We start from the raw sequence: 22802 nt of genomic DNA on the forward strand, positions 1-22802 counted from the left end.
CCTCTGCAAAGGCATTGGATCTGGGCATTGGATCGTGCCAGCATTCTGAGTCCTGCCCATCATGGTGTTAAGACACTTCCAGGCATCCCTCACATCTCCCCTGGTGAACCTACCTCCATTTTGTTCTTATAATTAAGCTTGGCAATCTTGATCTTATGCTTTAGCTCTTTTCTGAGATCTTGGACACGTTGCTTGTTTCCTTGAATAAAAGCAAATTTCTTCAAATGTAGACAGTGTTTGAGCTCTTTTGTAATCCAAGGCTTGTTATTACCAAATATCTTGACTTGTTTAGATGGAATGACACTGTCTGCACAGAATGATATATAAGAGCAGATGGACTCATTAAGTGCGTTCAAGTCACCATTGCAGGCCTCAAGAACATTTCCCAGTCTGTGAGCTCAAAGCATCCCCTCAGCCTTTCTACAGATTCAGTATTCCAGACTTGGATATATATAATCATGATGCTTTTTAACTATAATATATATATATTATAGTTAAAAAGCATCATGATTATTTATGAGTGCTTATAACTATACTTATAGCGTGTTATAAGCAGATTATAACATGTTATAAATGTTTATAATGCAATATAAAGACAGGCTTCATAGAAAGTGTTGTCATACTCTGTCGATCTAATATATCTAGACATTTTGGTGCATAAGTTGCCAAAGAATTATGAATTATAATTATAATTAATTATAATATGAAGCCTATATAAAGTCCAAACTGTCTTGTGATCTGTCTTGTAACACACAAGCATTGTGGATGTGTTTTTTTACAGCATGGCCCCATGTCTAAACTGATTACAAGCACCCAAGACTGCAACTACCAGTTTGATAACAAGGGAAAGCACATCACAGCAGCCATGTGCACAGAAAAACACATCTACCTGCCATTTTCCCATGAGTAAGTCATCATCTGAGTGCATATGTATGTGTATATAGTGCACTGTTATGCATTTTGCATCACCTTCTAATCTGCCTTGCAGGGGCAATGGAATATCATCTGTGGTGACCCAGGATCTCAGCTTTCAAAGCTCCAAAAGGATCAACAACAAAGCTTTTGGTGAGTGATCATTTCCAGCATGTCTGCTGTGCCTGCCATCTATTGTTTTAGTTCATTTCTCAGTAGGAAATTCCATAATGAATGTGAAATGTTTATACACAGATGTGAACCCCAGCCAGACCAAACCACTCTACTTTGAAGACCCTGATGATAAAGCTCCAATACAGACGAAGGACGCTGTTCTGGGCACCCTACGGGAGCTTGTGGCTCTGGCAGGCACAGACCACGGTCAAAAGAGGACTAGCCTTTTCCATAAGCTGGTGTCCAGCCTGCGCGTCCTAAGGAATGAGACCCTGAGCCAGATAGTCACTGAGATGTTGGATATGTCAGGCTGGCTCACCTGGCAGGCCCTGTTTCAGTGTGGAACCACAGAGTGCACCAGCGCCATCCTCCACACTATCAGGAGCTTTGATGGGTTGTCACCAGAGGTGGACGCTCTAGTCTATGGGCTGAGTCTACAGGCTGACCCTGATGCCACACGTGTCCGAGATATGCTCAGCATGGCCCAGTATAAACAGAGCAGGGCAATTATGTATGCTCTAGCCAACACAGTCAAGAAGTAAGCAAAATAGTATTTAATGCTTTAAAAAACTGATAGTTATGACACAAAATCTTTTTTAAAATATTACTACATATTTATTTTTATATATTTTAAATGTAAAATACATGTACAATTTTAATAAAGCAAAGCAGGGCATAAAACATCTTTCATGTTCAGTTTTGGTCAACTTTGTAACTGCTACCGGTGACCACTAGAGGGAAACACTCTCAAATTTTACTTTTTAACATATTCTCTATCTCTGGCACCTGGCACAGGTTCTATAAATCAGAGGTTACTCCAGTGGTCACAGATGTGTCAAAGTTCATGGAAACACTCTTAAATGACTGCACGGGAGAAATCTTTGATGATGACTCTGACTTTCCCACTGACCCCGAAGACATGCCCTTCCTTGTACTGAGGGTACTAATCATTCAAGCATCTAATTGACTGTATTTCTGAATTGAGCTACTCTTGTCATGGAATCTGGTTTAAGGGTGCACTCCCCCAAATTTTTTTCTAATCTCCAGGTTGTTGGTGTCATGGGTCAAGCCATGCAAGCTGTCAGCCCCAGTCTGATTTCCTCCATTTTGCGTTGTGCTAAGAAAACAAACATTCCATTATCAAACCAAAAGGCAGCTATACAGGCCTTTAGGTTGATGGATATTAATGATGAGGTACAACTACTTTACACTAACACATCAAGAACACATTGTGATCATAAGGTCACTACAGCATATGTTGTGGGATTTAACTGTCAAAAATTCACATAATTTAACATTTGGTCAACCACAGGTCAGAAACATTTTCATGGAGGTGTACAAGGATGCTAAGAGCCCTGTTGAAAAACGTGTAGCAGCCTACCTGATTCTGATGAAGAACCCAGACCAAGCCCTGGTTAGAGACATTCTGTACAATTTGGAGAATGTGAGGAACGAGCAGCTCAAAAGCTTTGTGGTTTCCCACCTGAAAAACATCCGCAACTCCGGCGAGCCACAAATGCATCAGTAAGTAATTGACCAGCAATATTAGGTAGTTAAATAACTATGCAATGCTATTTATAGCTTCTTAGCACATGCACATGTCTACTGTTGTGATAATTATGGAAATAAATCTTTATTAAATAAAATTTGACTGTATGCTAAAAAAACAACAGAATAGAATAGAATTCCTTTATTGTCATTGCACATTGTACAAGGAAATTTGCTGTGCATCTCCTCTAAAGGTAATTAAAATTCCACACATGCTCACACACCGCATCCACACATACATGCACTGGCCATTCCGAAAAATATAATAATAAGAATAAAAAAGGAGTAATAAAAACAGTGGCATATCATAAACTATCCTGTACTTTGTGCCAAATGCTATTTACACATTATAAATATATTATTGCATGTTATATAATTATTGCACATTTCCTAGATCAGTTCAAACTTTATGGGGCATGGAAAATAAAAGGGACAAAATTTTGAAATGTTTTGGCACTGTGTCATCTTACTACAACATTCTTTATTCTCCTTACTAAAGACTCAGAGAGTACATTGAGTTGGCCTTGAAAGATCAGCTATCACCCGCAAACAAGGTATTTGATGGCATGTCAAGCAACTACAAAATAGACTCTCCCTTGGGCTCCGTGCAAAGTAACATAATCTTCGGTGCTACGGACACCTTACCTAAGGAGGTGATGCTGGAGACCACTTTAAAGGTTTTTGACTACAACTATGACATATTTGAGGTATGTTTTCAATAGCATTATGTTATAACAACACACAATTAGCTTTGTAAAGATATTTAAACATTCAAAATCTCCCCCTTCAAGGTTGGTGTTGAGGGAACTGGATTTGAACCAACAATTGACGCTCTCTTTGGAGAGAATGGTTTCTTCCCTGACTCCATCACCAAAGTCATGTACTGGGCAGGGGACAAAGCCAAGATGCTCAGAGAGGTTTTGGATAGAATGGCCCCCGAAAGAGACAGAATGAAGAGACAGGTGAAATGATTTTGGACACATAATAGATATTGTGCTTGTCTACACTACCACATGAATACAACCCTGTACCTTTCATACCAAGTACAGACTTGGTATAAAAGGTGCATGCATGGTCAGAAACTAATGCATACACCTGTAATATCTCTCCAGGTCCCAAAGGATCTTCTGAAAGATATCACAAACAGCGTTCAGAAGCTCATGGATGACGCACGTTTCTCTTCAGCCCCTGAAGCCATTGCCTATCTCCGGCTTCTAGGAGCTGAGATAGGATACATCAAGACCAGCGACATGAAAAAGATGGCTGAGACTCTGTCCATGTACTACAATGTTTTCATCAGGGTCCTACCTGTCAAGGTTAGATGTGTTGTTTCCTAAGATAATTTTTTTAAGAGAAAAAAACTGAAAAACATGCATTTTTACATTCACAAAACAGGTATTGACCACACACCAATCTTCCTCAGGGTGGCAGGTTTATCGACAAGGCATTCTACTTTAGTTGATTATATTCTGATAGTCACATCTGATTGATTTTTGTAACCTACTTAGAAGAAGCTCAGTCCTTGGAGACTTAGCTTGGAAACCGGAGGGTCGCCAGTTCAAGTCCCACCTACGAACCAAGAGGGAGAGGTGCCATTTCACCTCTGAACTCATGGTGTGGTATCTAGGAGGAATATGCGAAGAAATGCATTTCAACTACCTTATGTAACCAGTGGCGGTTTTTGGCACGGGCGAAGCGGGCAGCCGCCCGGGGCGCATTTTTTTATGACTCATGGGGGGCGGCACGAGCACTTAAAAAAAAAAAAAATCCTCGAAGCGGTTTTCTACTGTATTATCTATCATTTCACCGTGTGGGGAATTGGCAAATTTGCGCCCCTGCTTGCTGAGAAGGTGACGTGCGCACACTGCACAAAGAAGCTGTGTGAGAAGGGGAAAGGGGAGGGGGGAGCGGGGGACATGGGGGAATGGGTCGAACGGGTTGCTGGGCATAGGTGCCGATACCGTTGGCGCTCCGCTAATACTGAGCACCCACGAAGCTGATCACGGTTATGTGTCAGTTAAACTTTTCATCTCAATCCTATCCTGAGTTGAAAGAGCCTTGCCTACTTTACGGCTTTATTATCGAGTTGATAGGCGTGTGTGTTCGTGTCGGCCTTCTGAAATGCAAACATTTTTTGACTACTTTTTTTTTTAAAGGGCGTGCGCCCGTGAGCATTCAATAGGGGAGCAGATTTCATACAATAACATCATTGATGATTTTGCATCAAGGAAGGCCAGAAAGGTCAGGTTTTAGTTTTAGTTGTGTTGCTCGAAGGGGGTCTCGCCCTGGGTGTAATTCAATTACAAGCTAATTGTGTTGATGTTGTGAAGTCAGGCCGGTTACACATTGGCTGCGTCGCGTGAGCGTGGCGTTTCTGTTGCGTGTCAGCTGCGTGGTGGCTGCGTGGATTTTTCTATGTCTTTACACACCAGAAACGTGTCTGACTGCTCCTGCTGCTAGCCTTGTCTGTACACAATGTATGTTTCCCATTGATAAAATGAAATACCATGTTAAACATGAATATAGACTGATGTAATTACAGCAAAGACAACGTCGGCAGTATTGACGGCAAAATAGGCTACAGAATATTTCGTTCTGTATCGACAGGTGCAATATTAGAAAATATATATATTTTTTTTAAATTACATTTATATCTGCATTTATATCAAAACCTAGATACTTTCAAACATCAACATGTCATTTATTAATATGTATTAGTGTCAAAATGACATATAAACATCGTTTCCTATTCTATTTTGCCTGGAAACACTTCCAACACGTTTGTGTGTCGCGTGAAAAATAGATGTCGGTCCTATTTCTAAGCTCTAACCTGTTAACAAAGGAGCTGAAATATAAACGGACATGCCACACAGCTGACACGCTCACGCGACGCATCCAGTGTGTAACCGGCCTAAGAGTGATTGTGTCCCACAACAATCTTTCATAGCTCTTCTTCTTGGCCTGATTTTATATAGCAGTTTACAAAAAGCCACAATTTGATAGTGGACTTCCATGATGTCACTAGACAAAGAGATTTTATATATTCATACAACCTGTTTGTTTTCTTTCCAACAGGCCTATTTTGCATTGATATCTAGCACTGAAAATGAAGTCTTTGGCCACTACATCTTCATGGAGAATGCCTTCTCTTTACCCACTGCCTCTGGCTTTCCTCTAAAGTTCTCACTGGCTGGTGTGTTTGCACCTGGTGCCAAAGGAGGCCTGACTTACTCACCTGCTAACACAATGGTAAGTTAGCTCCTCTTCATCTTAGTTTATATGTGAAATAAAATAATATTTTTACATGTTTGTCCCCTGTGAATTGCTGTTTACAGCTATTCTGTTGTATCCTCCTTGTAGACTGACTTGTCCTTCATGCCTTCAGTTGGGCTAGAATTCATCACCCAAATGGGTGTGCACATTCCAGACTATGTGGAGGCTGGGCTTGAGATGCACACTAACATGTACCATGAGAGTTCCCTCAATGCTAAGATCACCATGAGCAGAAAGCAGATGAGGCTGTCCATCCCTGCCCCTAAATCAAACACTCAGTTGTTCAGCATTAGGTCAGTGGCACCTATCAGTATAGTCAGATAACACAAAACACTTTCAGTGGTTGCCACTACGTCATGTTGTTCTTTCTTTCCTCTTCTCCTTTCTCTCTTTTTAAAAATACAGCAACAAGCTGCTATCAGTGTCCTCTGGTCAAACAAAAATAGTGCCATCCCTGGTGGAGGACCGGACTGACTCAACGGACTGCCAGCCCCTTTTCTATGGTCTGAAATTATGCACAATAGCACGTTACTCCAATGCTACTTCAGTGGACCAGGCCCCATATTACCCCCTGACCGGAGAAAGCAGGTAAGAGAAGGCCTTTTTGATCTGAGTTTTAGATTAGATAGACTTTATTGATCCCAAATGGGGAAATTTCAGTGCTACAGCAGCAAAATATAAGACATACAGCACATACAGAATATACAAGAAATAATAGGATAGAATACAACAACTATTCCAAAATAAAGATAAAAAATATATAAAAGGAAAGAATTTACAAACGTATATACAAGTGGCAAATAAAAATGTACAACCTACTTAAATAGTATTTATAAAGATATAAGTATAACCTATGTTTGTGCAAGTTGCACTTAGTGCAGTATTGTGATGTGTATGAGTCTTATCTAACACTCATTGATGAAGTCTTAAAGTTGTATTGCCTGTGGTAGGAATGATTTCTTATAGCGGTCAGTGAGACACCGAAGCTGTGTGGGGTGGAGAGGGGGGTCTGGGTTAAGGGAGGGAGAGGAGGAGGCAGTGAGAAGGTGTGGGGGGTTGGGGGGGTGAAAGAGGTGGCAGGGGGTGGCTGTGAACTAAACTTGTCAGTACAGTACAGCTTGTTTGCTCTCTCACGGCTGCCTGGTGTCTGTCTTCTTCTACTCCCACACCCGGTGATCTCTTTCTCTCTTTCATCCCCGTCCACACCTCCCTCACATTGTTCTGTTGTAATCTGGCCTCCAGCTTCCTCCTGTAGGAGTCTTTACACTCCCTCGCAGTTTGTGCTGTACTTTCCTTAGCTCCTGTCTGACCCCTGACCCCTGACTACCGGGAGATTTCCCGGTGGGCCGGTCTATTTGTGTGGGCTGCTGGGCCGCACTCCGGTTGAAAACTTTTCTTTTCTTTTTATCGGCCCACGGATAGAAGAGAGATCACATGATTGGCCCACTGGTTTGTCTCTCATCTGAACACTGGCCAATCACATCCTACTATGGCCCACTTCCATCCTACCATAGAGAGAGAGCGCATTTAAGTCCCGCCCCCACCGTGCTCCCAAGTGCCGGTAGATAGCTAAAAACACAAGGTTTAAGCACGTCAAACGATTATTGTAGCACCCTTTGTCTACCAGTGAGGACAAGTTAGCTGTTAGTAAGCTAATGTTAGTTATGTATTAGCAAGCTAAGGCACTTGCCAACATAATATTATAGTTTTCTGATTTACCCACATTCCACAATAACACAATGCTGTGTACAAAATGCATCCTTAGCTTAATTTACAGACTTGTCCCTTGTTAACTATACATCTTGATGACAGCCATGCTTCACTCAACCTTTAGCCAGCTTGCCATCAGGAGCCAGGCAGCCTTTTCGACTCAGTGAGTACGTTATCATACTCTCTTACTTACCACTCAGATTAGTGAGAGTATAAGGGGCTGGTATGCAAAATAAACTTTTCGTCCACCAGCCAAAATACTAGTGAATGTTAAAATTTAACTTTTTTTTGGCTAGTGAGGCAAGCAAATCTACCAGCCACTTTCTTATTTTACCAGAATTTGTCTGGCAAATGGTGCTAATGTTGAACCCTGCTGGTATGTACATGAGTTGAAGGGGAGTGCGAGGACGGTTGATAGAATTATTATATAGGGTATTTCACACTGTTCCTTAAGGTCTCCAAATAGGGTATGTAACATTGGTTGGGCTGAAAATGGCCCGGGTGCTGTTCTATGCGCCCTAATGCAACCCTGTGAAATAGCCCTGGATTGAAACAAGAGGTTTTCTCCCTTATATGGTATGCTCATGAATATTTAGATGAGCTGTGCGCTGATTGGTTGTGTCAACGAGCGACACACACACACACACACACACACACACACACACACACACAGCCCCACCCCTCTTTACAACGAGCTGAGCGAAGCTGCAGAGGCTCCAGTGTTGCCAATTTAGCGACTTTGTCGCTAGATTTAGCAACTTTTCAGACCCCCTTAGTGACTTTTTTTTCAAAAAAGCGACTGGCGACAAATCTGGCGACTTTCTGTAGAAAAGATGCCAGTATTGTCCGGCGAGCACGCAAAGGTATTTCTCTCGTGTCCGCCAAAACAGTCTTCTGTTCTGTGACTGAGGAGCAGCCCCTCCCCCTCTCTGCTTTCTCCTATATACAGCAGCACTGATCAGAAGGGGAGACAGCGAGTCAGCGAGCTTGTTACGCCCGCAATCTCTTGTGGAGCATTATAACTTTGAAAAACCACAGGTTCCAGTTAATCTTATAATGGATATGTGTGTTGAGTTATTTAAACAAATGATCAGGGAAATAAATGCTTCTTGTCCGCGAGTCTCCTGATAGAGCTCCAGCCAGCTCACAGCGGGGTCTGTGAAGGTGGACAGGCGGGGCGGCAAGCCATCGACCCCAGCAGGCACCCGCCGGCTGTCACGTCAGACTGTGGAGCATCTGAACTCCGACAGTCGAACCAAATTTGCAATTAGCCATCAATTTTCGTAAAATGGCCCATATTTGAGCTCTACATAGTTGATTTATCACGTAAAAAAGTCTCAGTGAATTTAGTAATGAAATAACAGACGAACAATGTATAAAGTGTCTAAGATCTGCGCAACTAACATTCAGAACACCAGCTGGTCTCAGACTAGTCCGGTTAGGACAGAAGACAAACATTTCTCTCATTTAAGGTGGTTTATTATAGATGGAATAATAATAGAACTTGTATACCCTTGGTATACAAGGATTCCTTCAGTTTGAGAAGCCACAGTCAGTGGGTGCTGTTACTCTGTCGCCCCTCGCCCCAAAAGAATACTGAATACTGGTTACATGAGATCATATAGAAATGTGCAAGCTATTATGATTTGCTAATACTAAGGTGGGAGGCAACCGTGGTTTAGACTTGGCGCTTCCTTGTTGGTGCACAGGCTAGTCCTAGCCTCTTGGTACACGATGTTCCATCCAATGGGAGACGTCGACTCCCCAGAGAATTCCCTCTCTCCCTTCCTCCCGGGTATTTTTCTTGTGAACTCTGCCTAGTTAGGTATATCTTAACCTAATCAACCCTTCCCCAGGAAACATTCTTGCGCTGGCAGTTTGACTCCCTGACCTCTCTACACACATTTCAGTCTCTTCTAACTGAAGTCAAGATCCAGTACATACATGCAATTATATTTAATGAGAGTCATTATAACTAATTAATTATTTGATTATTATACATTATTAGTTATAGGCAGACGTTATAAATGATTGTCTTTCTATCGAGGCCTTAGCGTAGCCTTATTTTGCTGAAACTAGGCACTTAGCATGTTCATTTTTTTATTTCCTCACAGTGACAAAGGTACAGACTAGAGCCAAATAAGGTACAGCCACCTGAGTTGACGTCAACTACTGGCTTTGTTGAGATTCGCCCATTTTCAGCTGCAGTTTCAAATTGTGAGATTTGCATAGGAAAGAGGTGTCAATGGGACTCTGAGGTTCTATGTATGCCTATTTTATCCACCAAACTATCGTAATTCAACTATGACAAGGTAAACTCGGTTTTGCATTCTATCACCCCTTTAAGTAGTTTCTGCTTGGGTAGCTGATATGTAAATAGTTACTGTAATTGGTTGATATTTTAACGCAGTACTCTATGATTTTAACCAACTACTATACATAGTTAAAATACTTGACCAGCAAGTTAAACATGTGTTGTTTTCTCAGGTTTGCAGTTGAAATCCAGCCGACAGGGGAAGTTTCAGAGTACACTGCCACCATCACTGACGAAACGCTCAGAGAGGGTAAAAAGGGTCGGCATAAAGTAGACTCTCTGACGCTAACCCTAAAGGCAGAAGGTACTATAAGATTGTGTGTGTGTGTGCTCGTTTGTGTATATGTGAGCATGCATGCATGTAACGGGCCAGCCCAGTATAGCTAAGAATTACATCCACATGGGACAATTCCAAATCCATAATTTACATCCAGTACCTACGTTAGTGGCAATACAGGAAGTAGTGTGTCTTTTTATGTAGCGAGGTGGAAAGTCAGGTTGTGGAGTTTGAAGTGATAGATGGGCAAGTTTATCTTATGACAGACTTGCAAATAACATTCACCTTTTTAGTAACATTACTACAATGTTTTCCTAATCTTAATCAATGGTTTTAGTTCCCTAACCTTAATCATACCTTAACCACAGTTTTAATCCTTTCCCTAACTTTAACCATACCTGCCATATTTCAAATCACATATACCAAATTTTCTAGACATTGGCTTTGTCACTGAACATAATCCTGGGTTTTGCGTAACCATCCCAGGTTGGTACAGGAATGTACTGGAACCGTAATGGTCCAGAATAAATGAATGAATGTGTGCCACAACATTAGGCCCTTACTTACAATACATTCCTTTATATGTAATAATGGTTTACTAAGTGCACATAAAGCTTATGACATTGATATGGGCACCTCACTTAATAGATCTTGAAGCCACCAGTTGCTACTGTTCCTGGAAATAAAAACTGACAAAAGAGTTTGAATACTGCTGCTACTAGGGTACGATTCATCTGAGGCCACTGTAGCTCTGAGATACAACCACAACAAGAGCACTCTCACCGCTGAGGTTGTCATTCCTGACTACAATGTGGAAGCAGGCATCAAGCTGGCTGTAACTGACAGTGATGCCAAAGGAAAGAAGATGAGAGGTATCACCATTGATGTCACCAACAGGAACATCCCACAGCTGACTCTTGTTGGACACTCAAGGTACATAGTTCTATAAACAAACCATCAATCCTTCCTTATGATAGATAACGCTGAAGTTTCAGCTGTGCTGTCTGGTTTCTTGAGACAGTTTTGTTTTAGAAGGTTTGAGTTGATGAGAAACATCCCAGGAAATGCAAATAATTAAGAAACTGAAATGCAGTCTTACCCACCTATTTGTCCTTGTTTTTAATGTAGACTTGACATGATGAAGAATGCCATGCTGCAACTCCAGATGGCCATTCCATCTCTGAAAACTGATGCCTCTGTCACTGCAACTCTGAAGAGGGATGATGATGTGTTCATGGACTTAGAGACAGTCATCAACCTCCCTGAGACATCCTACCAACAGAAAGCTTCCCTTAAATACAGTAACTGTCAGCCATCAGTCATAGCTTTAACACAGACAACAGATCCATTCATTAATTTGTATATGTATGGGTACATTCAGATTTTCTCTTTACAGATGATGACACGTTTGAGGTGGAACTGAAATCACATCTGAAGTCAGAGATTCAGAAACTGATCCCAAATATAGAGAATCATCACAGGCAGATGCAACAGCTCATCGATCATATCCTGGACCAGAAAGTGGCAAAGACTGATATGAAACTGCGTCACATAGTGACCAAAGGAATTGAGGTACTGCTTTGACATTTATTACCTTCTTCAAAGAGCTTGTGTTTATCGTTCTGATTTGTGTGTTTTTTATAACATTTCAAAAACTAAGAATTATGGTGAAAAGGTAGCTAATGGGCGAATGACATTAGTTTTTAGGGTGGATAGTGCCGTTTGGTGTGTATAATGCCATGTTATGAAACTTCATGTTGTGCACCAGAGTTTTAAGTACTCTGATTTAACATTGCATTTTTAACACTGATGGTCTTGATGGACAGTTAGACAGGATAACAATTGATATAGCAGAACCAGAGATATTATCTTCATTATTACGTTTTTTTCTTGAGTGCTTTTAAGCTTTACAGTTTTTGCTTTAAGTAACATGTAATTTATCTCTATGTCACCCTGAAGGCAGGTGATATATGGTTAGACAAACTGACAGCAAGCATCCCCTACCTTGCACACCTGCGGAGTAAGAGGAGCATCTCAGATCTCACCCTGCCAGCCCTGCCTGAGAAACTGTTTCTGCAGTCGTGAGTGTTTTATTTTTATTTGATCGTTTAAGAACATTACTTTCAGGTATTACTGGGCGTAAACCCAAATTTAACAGTTAAGTTATACTACAGTACTTGTTCTGTTCTCTGATTCCCTACCCCGCCATGTACAGTTTGTTAATACATTTTCAGATGCACAGTAGTGCCGAGATTGAATTCAAAGTGGCCTTATGGTGAATAATAGATAACGTTATGTCATATGTATGCCCGGTTAATGTTCTGCAATGTGGAGTTTTATATGATGGAATCTGTGATCACGTTCTACTATTAAACATGCCAAAAGTAATTGTATTTTTCATTTTATTATGGTGTAAAGTACAGTTTAGTTTGCTCTAAGGTTGTTAGCGTTAAATCTCTGTTATGGATTAACAGTCAGACTGTTAGCCATAGCTCTAATATTAATTTAGGCTTAGGGTACATCGGTAATGATGATATATAAAATTAACGTTACTTTCCTTTTAAAAGCATCACTCATATCCCAGCAACAGAACGGACGAGAGAAACGTAAAAACGGTACATGCCTTTTATTTAGTTACCTTTAGTTGGCTTACTGTTATTGATTAGTCAGACTGTCTACGGTGGCTAGCATAGACATAAAAATACATGTATAATTATACAATCTACGGTGGTGGTATAGGCATAAGTCAATCCCCTGGTGGCACATGCCGCTCACTACATCTGCATTAGCCGTTGGCTGATGGCATATGCCACAGTGGTACAGCGGCATAAACTGATCCCCTGGTTGCACTGGCCGCTCACTACACCTACCAGCCACGGCAGCTGATGGCACATGCCACTTTGGTACGTTAATACATCCATGGAGTAAGCCAATACGGTAGCAAAGCCAACAATAGCCATGTTAGCTCTAATACTTTGGGTACATCTGCAAGAATATATGAAATTACTTAAGTGTTTGTCACTGACCATTTAACGTTAACATGTCCACCTGCTGTTAAACGGTGTGCCGGTGGAACACAACCAGCACAGGTTGGTGTAGTGAGTGGCCAGTGTCGGCAGGGGATCGGTATATGTCTATGTACCACAGTGGCTCACCATCAGCCACTTTTTGATCTCTGCGTCACTCCAGATGCAGTCTGAAATTGGAACGATATTCATCATGCATTCTCTTCTACCTCAACAGTGACAGTTTGTTCCGATACCAGTTCAACAAGGATAAGCTGGCCATCTCACTTCCTCTTCCACATGGAGGCAAAAAGTCAGAAGATATAAACATACCAACCACTCTGTCTATTCCCCTTATAGATTTACCAGAGATAGGTCTATATATCCCTGCCAAAAACTATCCACTACCATCATTCACTATACCACCTTCTTTGGATTTCACTGTCCCCCTTCTCGGTCTGGCTGAAGCATCCACCAAGATCAATAGCAACTTTTACAGCTGGGAAGGCTCCATCACTGGGGGCAACAACACTGTTGATGTCCCAAGCTACATTGCACAGTACAAAGCTATGGCCCAATCACCTTTTCATCTACTGTCATACAAGCTTGAAGGTAAATATTTTCTTAAAACACCAATTAGTAGTTAAAGGTCCTGTACGTTGTGTAAATGAAGTGCATTTATTTAGCGCTTTTCTAGTCTTAACGACCACTCAAAAATGCTCTACACACTACAGGCACACACACACACACACACACACACACACACACACACGTTTGATACACTGGTGATCAGATTAACATTAACGTACATTCACACTCAGGAGCAATTTGGGATTCAATCGGAAGGTCCATCCCTGGCCCTGCAGTCTACATGTTGAAGTTCCCTTAGGCAAGACACTGAACCCCAAATTGCTCCTCATGTTGCGTGAATGTTTGGAATGTGATGTGCAGGTGGCACCTAATGGCAGCCTCGGCCATCAGTGTATGAATGTGTGTGTGAATGGTGAAAGGTTCCTGTATTATGTAAAAGCACCTTAAGTAGTCCTTAAGTCTAGAAAAGTACTATATAAATAAAGTCCATTTACATTGTTTTGGTAGCCGGTCCAGCCGCACATGCATGTTATGTCGGTATTTGATGACCTAGCAATGAGAACGGGTTTGTGGAAACTGTTGGCCCCTCCCTTCGTGTTCATGTCTCGCTGGCTAGCTGGTTGGTGGCAACTCATCGCTCCTCTGCACTGCGCGCTGCCCGTTCCGCTCTTCTGCAGCAGAATGGGGCTCATACGGAGGTTACCTGCTAATAATGCCGACATCCTGGTCAGGTCGGTTAACGTCACCGCTGATGTGCACCACTCTGTGGCGGTAGCCAGGTAGCCTGGTGAGTGTGAGCTAACCATTGAGCTAGTGTAACCAACTCCCATTACTACTGCTAGCTCTGTTATCGCTGTTGCCGCTTCCCCTTTCTTCCACCCTTTCCCTTCCTTTGTGATATGTTAATCAGCAGTAACTTTCATCTGAGCACCCCGGGTAGCGTGCTGTGCAGAGTTGGAGCACTATAGCCGATGTCAGTACGGCTCATCCATCTCCATGTTTGCTTGTCACATCAGAAAGCGAAAACCGTGTGCATCCATTCCTGGCCATGTCAGTCAAACTCTAGTGTGAGAGCTCAATCCCAGCCCAGACAGAATTTTGTACAGTATTTCAAGTAAAGCACCTTGAATAATGGTGTGGGCTTTTGTTATATTCACTAAGAAAAAGTGGCATGACAGATACAATCTCAAAGATGTAGTTACTAATAGTTGGTCAAAATAAAATTTTGTTTCTATGAAACTGACCTTCCATCGGGAAAGATGAGATCTGGAGCGCATGCTTATAAGAGTTTTTAATAAATTGCAGCAAATAACATTTCAGCATTAAGCATGTGTTTTTCAGAAATTATTCTACATCTTTGCCTGTGCTGTTACAGATTCTGATAATTATATCCCTTCTTTCTGTTTCAAGGAATCGGGATGATGTCAGGAAGAGCTGATGATAATCTCAAGTATCTTCTGAATAGTTCCTTCAGCCATAGTCTCATTGACACAAGCTTCAGTGTCTTAGAAACCTTAAAGGTAACCAACAAATTGAATGCAAGAGCCAGCTACAAGATTGAAGCCTCTAGTCCAGTAGGCATGCAAGCCTCTCTTTACTACTCTGCTCAGTCAACTTCAGCTCTAGATTCAGATGAAGTCTCAGGAGATGGCACTGTGGACGGATCACTTAAAATAGGTTCATTCTACACCAATACCTCCTACACCCACAGATACAACCTACATCCACTAGATGGAGAAGGAAGAGGAGAGTCCACCCTGCACATCAACTTGCCATTTATCGAAGTTCACAACATGATACATGGAATCTATGCGAACTCTGAGTTGAACATTGTGTTCAAAACCAATGTCCAGAAGGATGTTATTAAGCATGCAGCAGAGCTCAAGTATAAAGATGCACAACTAACCCTAAAGAGCAATGCCATTGCCACAGCCATGGGTAAATCACTCAATAACAAAGTTGAGCTTAGTGGGTCCAGCCATATGGCCATCCTCACAATTGAGTCACAGGCAGATGATGACACAAATAGGGCATACTCACTTATAACAGGATCCCTGGATTTAAATGGGCTTAAGGTAAACTCTGAAGGTTCCCTCACCGTTGATACAGGTCGTGGATTGCACAAAGCTTCTGTTATGATTGGTAGAAATGGTCTGACCACAAGTGGAACTAACAGCATTCAGTGCAGCTCTGTCACGGTGGAGAATATATTCAGTGGTGAGATAGACAACAATGGAGCATTCCTGTCCTCTGGGACCAAAGTGATGGCTGAGGAGAGCAGAGGAGAGCTGAGCATTGAGGGTAAAATCACACCTGTGGTAGCCTCTTTGAATGGTGTCCTTAAGGGCCATGCATATGGTGCAACTACAAGAAACAACATTGATATTTTACTTAACCAAAGGGCTCTGACCTTTACTAGCAATACAATGGGAACATTGAAGCAGATGAATACAGAAAATAGCCAAACACTGACCCTCACTATGTGGACCCTAGCCCTGCACTCCAAGACTAACAACTTCATCTGTGAAGATATTTACTACAAGCAAGACACCAATGTTGATATGAAACCATTTGTTATATCGTTTGATATGACAAATGATCTCAAGTTGTATGATGTCAGTTTGAACAATGAAGGTCACATGAAGCTTGAGCTGATTAAGATGGATCTGAGTGGAAGGATGAAGGGATCTTATGGAGAAGAACACAAAATGAATCATATCTATGAACTTAAGTATGATAATATGGCTGGTACAATAAAACACAGCATGTCTGGAAATGTAATGGATGCCCAGCTAAGTCACAACTGTGAACTTGAGTTTGCTGCCCTTTCCTCCAAGACAAACTGTGAGGCACGAATATATTCTGAACCTTTACGTTTTGACAGCACCATTCGCACTATGGCACTGCCTTTCAGCCTCACTGTTGATGCTCTTATCAACAGTGATGGAGAAATGAATCTATACGGGAAGCACACCGGACAGCTGTACAGCAAGTTGTTGATTAAAGCTGAGCCCCTAGCTCTTGCATACTCACATGACAACCAAGTATCAATCACACATATGCTTTCAAGTGGGGAGTCTTCCACTAATTTGGACAACAAATTTGATGGCCTCCTGACACCAAGTGACCAATCTCTGACCTGGAAAGTAAAATCTGAACTAAACAACCATACTTATAACCAGGACATCAGTACTTACAATAATCCTGAGAAGATTGGATTTGAGTTTTCAGGAGTAATGTTAACAGACATTTTCAGCAAATTAAGCAAAGACAAGAGATCAGAAATACAAGAATTAGGTATGGCTGGATTCCTCAAGTATGATAAGAACAGTGACTGTCATATCATTAACATCCCATTCATTAAGAGTTTTCCTGTTGCTTTTGAGAAGCTCAAGAACACATGTGTACAAGCCTTAGAATTGCTTCAACAATCCATCAACAATTTAGATTTTAATCAGAGAATTACTGACTTTAAAGCCAAGTTAGATCAGCTACCTATGCAAGTGAGTGACTTCATGCAAGTAACTGACTTAGAGAACAAAATGAATCAAGTAAAAGCAAAACTTGATCATTTAATCCATGAGTTTGCTGTAACAATGGATGACTTAGAGGTTGCAATGAACAATTTGAGAAAAAACATGGAAAATATGGTAATGGTCATTGCCACCAAATTGAGAGACCTCATCCTTACAGTCAAAGACTATGTCAAGGCCGGACACCTTGCCAACAATATAACAAAAGTACTTTCACAAATTGGAAATCAGCTTTGGGCCTTTGATGAGAAGTATGAAATCAAGCAGTCATTTATTAAAGTACTTGATGCCTTTGAGGACATAATCAGACAGATTGATTTACAGAAGCTCACAGAAAGCAGTGCTGGGTGGCTGCGAGAACTTGATTCTAACTATGGAATCTTGGAGAAAATCAAAGACAAACTGTCCAAAATGAAGCAGTCCATTGAGAACTTTGAAGTCAACATGTTTTTACAAACATTAGAGGATTATCTTCTCTCAATTGATTTGGCCATGTATGTTGAACAGCTATCATATAAAATCCCCTCTTCAGACATAGCAAATATGATGGAATCTATTAATGATGTTATTGTAAACTGGATTGATGAATATGAAATCCCCAACAAAATAAATACAGTGTATTTTTACATTAGGGATTTACTTTTAAAATACAGTCTTGATAATACATTTAAAGAATTAATGGATCAGGTAGTAATTCTAATCAAGGAAATCAAAATTGATAAGACTGTGCAATTAATGGTAGATGCTCTGAAATCTATCAACTTTGAATTTGTTTATGATAGAATTATGCAACTTCTGCACAGTGTGACAAGCCAGCTCAGAGAAATTGATTTTAGGAAAAGCATTGATGACCTTAATGGATGCATTTCTTTAATGCTTAAGTCAATCAAGGAATTTGACTACAGTGCATTTGTTAATGAGATTAACAAGAAAATTGATGAACTAACAAACTATATCAATGAACAGATTAAAACATATGAGATTGTGCAAAAAATTGAGGCAGTTAGGGAATTTCTTAGAGAGATCCAAAGTTCCATCTTCACATATTTGCACAAACTCAAAAACACAAAGGTAGCTGACGCTTTAAAGAAACTGAAAAAAGTGATTGACACAACATTTTACAATGACATCAAGTTAAAAGTGCAGGATATCCTTGAGGACATGCGACAAAGAATCCTTGACATGAATATCAGAAATGAAATGAACATTTACCTCCAAAGGGCAAGCCAATCCTACAGTAATGGGGTGTCCTACATTTCTGCGCAGTTTAACCAACTGATGGAGAAGATCAGAAAAGTAGCCAATGACAATGAGATTATCACCCAGATGAAGCAAACTGTAGATGGAGTTCTGGGTGCACTGAAGAGAGCTAAGATTGAAATTCCCACTTTTACTGTACCTCTCACTGACCTTGTCATTCCAGCGTTTACAATCAACTTGAACAAACTGCAGGAAATCAGCATCCCAGCTCAAATTTCAGTCCCTGAGTTCACCATCCTCAACTCCTACACAATTCCTGCCTTCACCATAGACTTTGATGAGATCAAAGCAAATATAGTTGCAATCCTTGACAAAATCCAAGCATTTGAGATCCAAACACATGATCCTGAGAAAATCTTTGGTGACCTTAAAGTTCTTTACCTATCTGAACTACCAGATCTCACCTTTCCAGAAATAACTCTTTCCGAAATAAAATTTCCAGCCTTCAATATCCCCAAATTAAATCTGAATGGCTTTGAAATTACAATGCTTCCAATTCCAGAGATCAAATTGCCTGAGGTTCCCAGTGACATTTGTATCCCAGTTTTTGGCAAACTACATGGAGAATTTAGAGTGAACTCCCCTCAGTACATTCTTGAAACTACAGGGAAGATTGAGAACTCAACGTCCACACCAAAAAACCCACAGTTTACAGCCACTATTACTTCTTATGCCAAATCACCCTTTGAACTCCTTGAATACAGCTTTGAAGCCACTGCTCAGTTGGAAGCTCCCAGAATGAAGAATTTGCTATTCACAGAAAAAGTGAAAGCCTCATATGTGGCCTTCTCGATTGATCATGAAGGATCCTTGACACTCACTGGCTCTTCTGCTGAGGCTTCTGCTAAGACCACTACCAAGGACACAACCCAAATGTACACAACAGACTTGGTCAACAATATGGCACTTACAATAAAGAATGGAATCTCTGTAGCCATAGACACAACCTACAACCACATCTTGGACATCCCGTCAATTGAAACTTCAAGTCAGGCATCAATGAAACAGAATATAGCAGCCACAATGGAATCAGGCAGAATAACTGTGACCGGTGAAACTACTGGTAATGGAAAGTGGTCCATTCAAGACTACTCTGATGAAGGTACATACAAAAACAATGTAGAATTCAACATCAATTTTAGCACGGCCAAGTTAACTTTTGTAGGAGAAGCAGACTGTAAGGCCATGAAATCTAAGCAAACACTGACTGCTGAATCAGTGGTCTTAAGCCATATCACTGTTGAAGCAATATGTGAAACTGAACTTCCATTTGTCAAGAAGAGTGTTGTGGTTTTAAATGGAGAGGCTCATGTTGGGGAATTGAAAGTTGCGTTGACAGCCTCTCATGATGCTGAATTCACTGAAAGTCTGAGTGGATTCATGGCCAACTCGCTGGAATTCATGACCCATCCATTTGAGATTGTGCTTGATGTTAAGAATAAAGTAAATTTAAAGATGTTCTTCCCCTTGAAACTTAGTGGAAAGGTGGATCTCCAGCATGACTATGGTGTCATACTAAACTCTGAGAAGCAGCGTGCCTGTTGGTTTACTTTGGCAAGATTCAACCAATACAAGTACAATCACAACTTCACAGCAGAAAACAATGAAATGGAAATCTTATTTCACTCATCAGCTAATGGAGAGGCTAATTTGGACTTTTTAACTGTTCCTTTATCTATCCCAGAGATAACTGTACCTTATCTTGCGATTAAAACCCCTGAGGTCAAAGACCTTTCTCTGTGGGAAAATGCTGGATTTGAAACCTTGCTTACCACTCCTCAACAGTCATTCAATATGAATCTAAAGCTTTATTACTACAAGAACGCTGATACACACAGCTTTGAATTACACCTTGAACCAATTTACAATACAATTATTGGCAATGCCCACATTATTCATGCTCAATTTGAACAATGTAGAGACAGAGTAGTTGTACTTCTAAATGATTCGTACAACCAAGCAAAGTTACAGTATATCAAACACAAAATAGACACTTCTAGCTTGCCTCCTAGAATCTTCACTGTCCCTGGATACAAAATACCAGTATTAAATATTGAGGTTTCTGCTATTAGGGCTGAGATGCCGGCCTTTAGCTACTTTGTTCCCAAGGAAATTAGTACACCAAGCTTCAAAGTTCCAGCACTGGGTTTCTCTGTTCCATCCTATACCCTTGTGCTACCATCTTTAGAGTTACCTGTCGTCCATGTTCCAGAAACTTTAAGTGAAATAAAGCTGCCCACTTTCACACTACCAGCCATTCAGAACCACATTTTGATCCCAGCTATGGGTAACATAACTTGTGACTTCTCCTTCAAATCCACTTTTATTAGCTTAAGTGCTAATGCTGGCCTTTACAACCAGTCTGACGTAGTTGCAAGGTTTGGAGCTTCCTCAACATCTGTCTTTGACATTTTGAACGGAAAAATTGATGGAACCACCAGTTTGACAAGGAAGAGAGGAATAAAACTGGCTACCACTGTGTCCCTGGAGCATAATAATGTGGAGGCAAACCATGAATGTGCTGTTAGTCTCACCAAAAGGAGTATGGAAGGTTCTGTAGCCAACACTGCTAAAATCAATCTCCCCTTCCTCAATCTAGAATTGAATCAAGAACTCACCGGAAATACCAAGACCAAGCCAAATGTTGTTTCCAAGAAAAAACTAAAATACATGTTTAACATTCCTCTGATTGAGTCTGTAGGCAAAGGAAACATTGAAATGAACTGGGCACTGGAAGCACTTTCTTCTTATGTGTCACTGGAGACCTCTACCCAAGGAAAGTCAGACATAATGATAATGGACAGTTGTAACTTTGCTGGAGATCTAGAAAATGAGGCTAATTTCTACCTTAATGCCAATAGCCTGCGTTCAACTGTCAGGACTGTCTTAAACTCAAACATTGACAAACAGGAAAATCAAAAACAAAGCTCAAACAACATTTTTCAGTTTAACATGAATAAGAACGTGGCTCTTGACGTCTCCTTGCAGCGAATGTTTGCAACAGTTGGCTACACCAGTAATAACTATGTTGATTTCACAAATTTCAACACAAATGGAAAGCACATTGTTAAGGGAGAACTAGATTTTGTTCCTTTAACAACTTTCAAAACTACATTGAGCATTGCTGCAAGTCAGCCAAGTAGTTTGGGTCATGCTGAACTTATTCAGAGCATCAACCTTGTCATCAGCTCAGATAAGCAGTCTTTCACTTGGAGTTGTAAGGAACAGCTGGCATCTCTTATCCATGCTTGTGATTTACTTTTGTCTAATGATAAATCTGAAGTACGCATGGACTTCACCAAATCAGTGGAAGGCCACCTAGCTTTCTTGAAGTCAGTTAGGCTTCCTGTATATCAGAAGACCCTGTGGGATGTTTTCAAGTATGATCAGGTCACAAATATGGATGACTTACAATTCCTTAACATCTCTTCCAGCATTGTGTACACAAAGACCATGGATGGCCAGGAGTATACAATTCCATTCAAACTATTTGAAAACAGCATCACTTTTATCATCCCTGGGATTAGTATTGCAGTGCCTTCTTGGGTAAAAGAAATTCCATACTCCATAAGGAACATAGACATGCGATTTGAAAACCTGGATGTCCCTGATTTTTTCACTCTTCCCCCTGCAATCTCAGTTCCAGCCTTTGATGTGCCATTTACCAATTTGCATGTGGAACACTTTACAATTGATCCTAAGAACCTTACCATCCCTAAGGTTATCACCACTACGGACTTTGAAATCATGTTGCCTGGCTTGCCAAAAATGTCAGTGCCTAGTTACGATATTGAAACAGAGTATCTACAGGGGAAAATGTCATTCCTTTCATTTAAGATGCCACAGTATGGAATCACAGTCTCATCTTTCACACTACCAAATTCCCTTACAATTGAAGAGCACACCATCAGCCTAAATGAAATCATAAACCAGATTTCCAACTTCCAACTTCCAACCATCGTCACCCCAGAGCAAAAAATTGAAATCCCTGAAATTGCCTTACATCTGCCTTCAAGTGTGTTTATTCCAGCTTTTGGAGCCCTCATGGCCACTCTGAACGTTTCCTCCCCTATATATAATGTATCAGCAACTGCCAATGTAGAGAAAAAGGATTCAAATCTTGTAACCTCGCTGAATTCAATTTGTACTTCTACCATGATCTTCTTGGAATATGACCTCTCTGGTAAGATAGGCACACACTCTAC

The 22802-nt window shown here is 40.9% G+C and overlaps 1 protein-coding gene across 3 annotated transcripts in view; it reads left to right on the forward strand.

The window, feature by feature from the left end:
* apoba (apolipoprotein Ba) overlaps positions 1 to 22802 on the forward strand; it is a 56059-nt gene that overhangs the window by 22417 nt on the left and 10840 nt on the right. The window contains exons 7-25 of one of the 3 annotated variants that reach the window (XM_031280472.2): positions 782 to 906; positions 989 to 1065; positions 1168 to 1624; positions 1882 to 2026; positions 2134 to 2280; positions 2399 to 2610; positions 3134 to 3341; positions 3426 to 3596; positions 3747 to 3950; positions 5710 to 5883; positions 5995 to 6200; positions 6313 to 6495; positions 10105 to 10235; positions 10931 to 11141; positions 11337 to 11509; positions 11605 to 11780; positions 12168 to 12289; positions 13452 to 13825; positions 15215 to 22780. In XM_031280472.2, coding sequence (XP_031136332.1) covers positions 782 to 906; positions 989 to 1065; positions 1168 to 1624; positions 1882 to 2026; positions 2134 to 2280; positions 2399 to 2610; positions 3134 to 3341; positions 3426 to 3596; positions 3747 to 3950; positions 5710 to 5883; positions 5995 to 6200; positions 6313 to 6495; positions 10105 to 10235; positions 10931 to 11141; positions 11337 to 11509; positions 11605 to 11780; positions 12168 to 12289; positions 13452 to 13825; positions 15215 to 22780 — 11062 coding nt within the window. Of the gene's footprint in view, positions 1 to 781; positions 907 to 988; positions 1066 to 1167; positions 1625 to 1881; positions 2027 to 2133; positions 2281 to 2398; positions 2611 to 3133; positions 3342 to 3425; positions 3597 to 3746; positions 3951 to 5553; positions 5884 to 5994; positions 6201 to 6312; positions 6496 to 10104; positions 10236 to 10930; positions 11142 to 11336; positions 11510 to 11604; positions 11781 to 12167; positions 12290 to 13451; positions 13826 to 15214; positions 22781 to 22802 lie in introns of those variants that run through there. The other 2 variants (XM_031280474.2, XM_031280473.2) reach the window with 2 other exon arrangements.

Source organism: Sander lucioperca, chromosome 18 (assembly GCF_008315115.2).
Source record: "Sander lucioperca isolate FBNREF2018 chromosome 18, SLUC_FBN_1.2, whole genome shotgun sequence".
NCBI lineage: Eukaryota > Metazoa > Chordata > Actinopteri > Perciformes > Percidae > Sander > Sander lucioperca.